Source organism: Nansenia antarctica (genome assembly GCF_963989245.1).
Source record: "Nansenia antarctica genome assembly, chromosome: 7".
NCBI classification, from domain to species: domain Eukaryota; kingdom Metazoa; phylum Chordata; class Actinopteri; order Argentiniformes; family Microstomatidae; genus Nansenia; species Nansenia antarctica.
This window is the reverse complement of record NC_137677.1, coordinates 46,530,955-46,537,110: the sequence shown is the minus strand read 5'-3', so window position 1 is coordinate 46,537,110 and position 6,156 is coordinate 46,530,955. Positions and strand designations below refer to the sequence as shown.

At 47.1% G+C, this 6,156-nt stretch overlaps 1 protein-coding gene across 1 annotated transcript; it reads left to right on the top strand.

Moving 5' to 3' along the window:
- Window positions 1-1,048: 1,048 nt before the first annotated feature.
- On the top strand, window positions 1,049-4,142 carry LOC308162665 (F-box only protein 39-like; the record flags this gene model as incomplete). Its single annotated transcript, XM_080536809.1, has 4 exons — window positions 1,049-1,839; window positions 2,033-2,408; window positions 3,193-3,369; window positions 4,011-4,142. 4 exons carry the CDS (start codon window positions 1,049-1,051, stop codon window positions 4,140-4,142), a joined length of 1,476 nt encoding a protein of 491 aa, XP_080392935.1.
- Window positions 4,143-6,156: the final 2,014 nt, after the last annotated feature.

Sequence of the window (6,156 nt, the reverse complement as noted above, 5' to 3'; positions counted from 1 at the left end):
GTGGCAGGACTAAAATGAGCTTGGGCCAGTGGCATAAACAGCCTATTGTTTATCTGAACCTGTGTGTGTGTGTGTGTGTGTGGGGGGGGGGGAGCGGATGGATGTGGTTGTGTGTGGGTGTGTCAGTGTGTGTGTCTGTTTATCTGTATCAGACAGGAGCAGATACACTCCACAGTGACACACGAGGGACAGCAGAGTCACAGATAACACGGTATGATGATGACAAATGCCCTGCTGTTTAAACTATCCCTCCATAAGCTGCCATTCATTTGGTTTTCAGTATAATGGTGAAGTGCGGTGTGAAACACGCAGGTCCGCCATGTGACAGAGGGGGGGGATACAGTCCCTTCAGTAACACAGCAAATGGAACGTGTGATGTGTTCGTCAGTAGTCATCAGCAGAGACGACAGACTAACAACAGGTACAAGTGGCACTGATGGCTTCACCCAGGTCACGGCTCGACATGCCCCTCCGTCTCCATGCACAGCTTGGGAGTAGTGGGAGTATACTGCAAGGGAGGCTGGTGGAGGCAACACATACACGTGTTTGATACCATTCCTCATTCCGTTTCATACATTACAATGAGCCCGTCCTCGAATGTGTACCTCCACCAGCCTCCACTGGTGTACTGTGTTTAAGCAGTGGTGGATTGTGTATCTTGTGTGTATATTGTGCACATGGGTAGTGTATTGTGGTGTCTAGGTGGTTTTAACTTATGTATGCTGCATACACTGGTGTGACCAGTGATGGTAAGTTTACTGTATGTACACATACATCACTATTCTGTTGCAATATTATAGAATTTAAATAGGCCAAATGGCCTACTGTGATGTCACAAAACCTCGTAACAACGGTGTCATAAATGACAATGACAATAAAACACGTCAAGGTTCCAGAACTATGGTTTTTGAGTCAGTCATTGCCAAAGTCGTACAAGGGTTCCACACTGGCCATCAATGGACTCTTCTCTGTTGTCCATCTTAAACCCAGAGACACATAGGTAGATATAGACAACTAAAGATTAGTTCTAGGCGATATTTAATCACAAATGGATTACCCCGAGGAACCCGAACAGGAGTATGAAGAGGAGGAGGAGCAGCAGATAGGAGAGAATGAAAGAGAAGTGATGGAGGCCCAAGAAGAGGGGGAAGGAGAGGAAGCATTGGAGGAGGTGGAAGAAGAGGACGAGCCAAAATATGGCTGGGCTTATCTCCCGGACTTGTGTCTTCGCCAGGTGTTCAGGTGTCTGAGGGACAAGGACCGGGCACGGGCCACCTTGGTCTGCCGCCACTGGTGCCACACCATGCGTTCCCCGTCCCTCTGGAGGGCCCGGACCTTCAGTTTCTCCGGCCGCATCTCCACGAGGGGCCGCTCCGAGCTGGATTCGGCCGTCTGCTACGCCAGTGTTTACGGCCGCTATCTGGAACACCTGGAGGTCCGTTTCTCCCACTCATTCAACTCCCTTATGTCACGACGCCTCCAGCAGACCATGCGGACGTTCCTGGCTGCTCTCCGCAAGACGGGCGGACGCCTGCGCTCTCTCACCATCCCCCACATGGAGCTGGACCATTCGGTCTGGTGCCGGAGCGTCCGGACCGCCTTGGTCCGGAGCCTGACCTTCTACCTGCGGAGGGAGGGCTCTCACCTGGGGCACCTGAGCCTGCGAGGGGCATGTCTCAACCTGCCCCAGGGCCTGGAGGTTCTGGAGGCGGTGGCGGCTGCCCAGCAGCATGTCCATCTGGGTCGGAGGCCCGGGATCGCCACCCTCAACCTGGAGGACTTCTTCTCACGGCCGCTGGCGGTGTACATTAGTCCGGGCTTCACACAGGTCATCAACAAGTGGGTGTGGGTGTGGGTGTGGGTGTGGGTGTGGGTGTGGGTGTGTGTGTGTGTGTGTGTGTGTGTGTTTGTTTGAGTGGCTCCTACATACTCTTGTTTATTAGCTACTCTTTTTTGACTTGTGTGTGTGCAACTGTGCATATGTGCCTGCAAACACACACATACTTTAAAACCTTGATTTGATTTTGGCCAGGTTCCGGGGCCTCTCCACCCTCACCCTCGACTACAGCTGTCTGTCCAACGAGCTCCTCGCCGGCCTGGCCGTGTCGTGCCGTAGCCTCTGCGGCGGCGGCTCCCTCCGCTCCTTCACCTTGCGCTGCCACATCCACGAGCCGCACGTCCAGGTGATCTGGGGCGACTCCTGGTCTCACCTGGCCCGGCACTGCCCAGACATGCAGGTCCAGATCTCTGTGGAACGGATCCTGAACCTGGACCCTCTGGGTGGGATCCTGCTCAGAGAGATCCCTCTGAGGTCACTCAGTCTCACCAGCTGCTACTTCAGCGAACAGGACTGGAGCGCTAAGCCAGCTCTGAGCAGCTTGGTGCCCTGGTACAGCAACTGTCTACAGGTAAGGGGATTGGGAAGGGCTCCATAGAAATAGAATGAGTAGAATACTCATAATGATAATACTGCTAGACTTTGTTAGACTTTGATTGCTGCTTTTATGACAAGGTTTTATGTATTTGTTTTGCTTTTGTTGTTGTTGTTTATTTATTTATTTTAAAAGCGCTTTATAAATGTAAACAATTATAAGCATTATTATTATTCTTAGAATGGACATGGTCCCTCAAACCGACAAGGCATTGTTATATATAGTTGCTAGGGTAACCATTATTGCTGCAGGTGTAGAACACAGAGAGAAGTTAATTCAGAGGCGGGACTAATAGCAAGCCTCATTTTACTGAACATTCCGATGTCAGTTGAGTTGAGTTGGTTGTTAATAAGGCTGTGAGATAAAACTTCCAAATGATGACCACAAGATGGCCGCCACTACACCCACCATGGAATGTTGATTTGAATGAGGATGTTTATTGTACTATATGGTATGCTCTGCTCTGTCAATACACAGTAGCAGTCAGCAGTGGAGTGTTGATAATGCTATAGGGGTGTTATTGAATATGTGAGCTCATTGTAATGAGGAACATGGGTTGTATACCATTCATTGTAATTCATGGAATGGAATGAGGACTGGTGTTTGATACCATTCCTCATTTTGTTCCATGCATTACAATGAGCCCGATTTCTACCTCCACTAGCCTCCCCTGATGTCCCTTTCCTGTTCAGGCTCCTAGGGGTCCTAGAAATGTATTTAATGTAGTGGTGTCCTTGATGTGGTGACCCTAACCCTTCAGAAGCTGACCCTGGACCTGAACAACAGCCATGAGTCGGTGGACGAGGAGCTGCTGGCGCTGGTTCTGATGTGCTCCAAGCTCACCTACCTCAAGGTCTGGGCTTTCCTAGACATCAGCTTCCTGGACCAGCTGCTGCAGAAACGCCTGGACAAGAAGACCATACTCAGAACCATCAAGGTGGGTCAGACCGCAGCTTGACCTGGGGGGTATTCCACCAACGTCGCTAAAGGAAAATCCAGGCTTATTTTTGATGAGTCTGGCGAGACCAGGGTCAGTGGTCTAGCGCCCGCCCTGAACACCCAGCCAGGAATGCCATCATAAGCTGTTAAGCTTGTTAAGTTATATTCTTAATCAATAGCTATATATAATTAATCTAAAAGTCTAACATTTGTTGTACCAATCCCTGATTGCCCCTTTAATGTAAAAACAGGCAAACTCAAACGTGATCTGAATCATTGCAGAATGTCACTGTGGGTTAAAACAACTGAGGACATTTGATGTGTTTGGAATATGTTTTATTGAGCAACGTCTGCCATGGTTTATACACTGCATGTGTATTAATGTAACCAGCCCAGGAGTCAGCTTCCTAAAGTAGTACTTTATCTCTTTTGACAATCCAGAGCCACTTCTCTCCTAGACCAGAGTTGTTAATTTAACCCATTTCGTTGGTTTACGCACAGAAGATTGACCTGCAATTGTTACTCTCTTATTATGGTTTTGTACTACTTGTGAAACTGACCTCAGTGTGGTTTATAAAACGCATGTGTAACAATGTGACCAGTTCAGGGTGGTTTATAAACTGTGTACGTGTGTTCCAGGTGAGGATCTACTACACCAACAACTACGACACACAGGCTGAGGACCAACAGCTGGAGGACATCTATTCTCGTTACAGAGAGCTCATCACCTCGGAGCTCAACTACTCTGCCATGTCTTTCCCCATGGTCTGAACGCACAGAACACACTTCTGCTGCTTCATAGAATCCTCCACATTGCTTTTACAATCCGTCAAAAACTTATTGTATTAAAGTTGCTATAAATATTGCAAAATGAACTCCAGGTGCCTCATTTATAGAAAGTACTTTGGATCAAATTTGATCTTACCCGTGTCGTACGTAGAAAACCACGTCAACGTAGTGATTTATACAATTTCAACGTGAATCAATTTCCGTGGAATTGATCGTACGCACATTACCTACTGGTATGCAGAGTTATTACAGGCATGTGAGCCGCACTGCCTACTGTAATTCATGCAAGTGGCTCGTAATAAAATTAACGATATTGTTATCAGCCAAGAAAATTTGTTTAATTCAAGATTTAAAGGGAATGTTTATGATTGTATTTCAGTCTTTTTTTATATTCCTCCGGAGCTGTCTATCTCCCCTTCAACATGCCTATAGTATAGTGCGTTCCACAACGGACCTTGCCCGGCCACACGCTAAATTATACTGGATTTTCTCTGGTGTCTGGGAGTGAAACATGGGAGTGAAACATTAATGAGAAGAGAGAAAATGGGTTTGAAATGGAAATTACCAACTGCCACTCTTTGAACAATAGCAATAGAATTCTGGGAAACCTGCACCGCTTACCGGTAGGTGGTTTTATATACTGTGTCTAGGTGGTAGATATTGGTACATCTAGGTAGTGGTATATCTAGGTAGTGGTATGTCTAGGTAGTGGTATATCTAGGTTGTGGTTCATGTAGAATAGATAGTGGTATATCTAAATAGTGGTATATCTATGTAGTGGTATGTCTATGTAGTGGTATATCTACATAGTGGTATATCTAGGTAGTGGTTCATGTAGATAGTGGTATATCTAGGTAGTGGTTCATGTAGATAGTGGTATATCTAGGTAGTGGTTCATGTAGATAGTAGTATATATAGGTATTGGCACAGGTGTATTGGATGTAGTGACCTGAGGCACAGGGCCAAATGAGCACTCTTCTCAACGATTGGGTACTTACCATTCATTAATGGAGGACTCTCAAACCTGACCCCCAACTCATCTCATCTTCCACTCCACTAAAAGACAATCAAAAAGAAATCTCATGACCCCACCCCCACCCCCCCTCAAGAGGAGTGTCACTCTATTAGAACTGAAATGGAGTGTCTGGATCCTGTCATGGATGAAATGAGGGAGACTAGGGCACGGTGTGTGTTGGAGGAGGGGAGGGGAGGGGGGATGTGTTTTAAAGGATGCTCAGGTACGTATTTCCCTCTCTCAGCAGTCTCAGCTCCAAAACAGTGAAAAGGTAGTGATACACTCAAATAAAGCCTATACTTCTCAGTCTTAATTCTTCTCAGAGAGATTTGAGACAGATTTACGTTCCACCAGTCAGCATCCACTGTAGGGTTGGCATGGTAAGAGTCTTAAACATTGAGGTGTGTGCGTTTGCATGTGTGTGTGTGTGTGTGTGTGTGTGTGTGTGTGTGTGTGTGTGTGTGGAGACATCTGATATATCCACATGAGGCTGAGGCTGGTGTATTTCTTCAAATACACAACCACCCACCCACACACACACACACACACACACACACACAGAAACACACACACACACACGCACACACAAACACACTCTCTTTTCTACTAAGTTATCTGTGGAAAGCAGCTGACAGAACCAATCCCACTCAGAGTTAGAATAAAAATGGGCTGTCCAAGAGGCGGTTAACCTTATTTTATCCCTCAATCAGTGGCTGAAACGGCTGTGCCAGCGTGCCCCAGGCCAGATGAGGTCTCCAAACCCAGGGGTACAGGGCTATGCTGATGGTGTCCACATGTCCTCCGGAGGGGAGCATGTTGTCAACGAGGTTTTCTTTGATAAGAAGAGACAATTTAACAAGAGAATTTCTGAGATGGCCAGGGCTGGAAGTAAAAGAAACACAATGTGCAGTAGTGGATGAGAGACGTAGCCGAGGCAACCGCAGGTACACATCCAACAACCCCCCACACAACTAGGCTTGA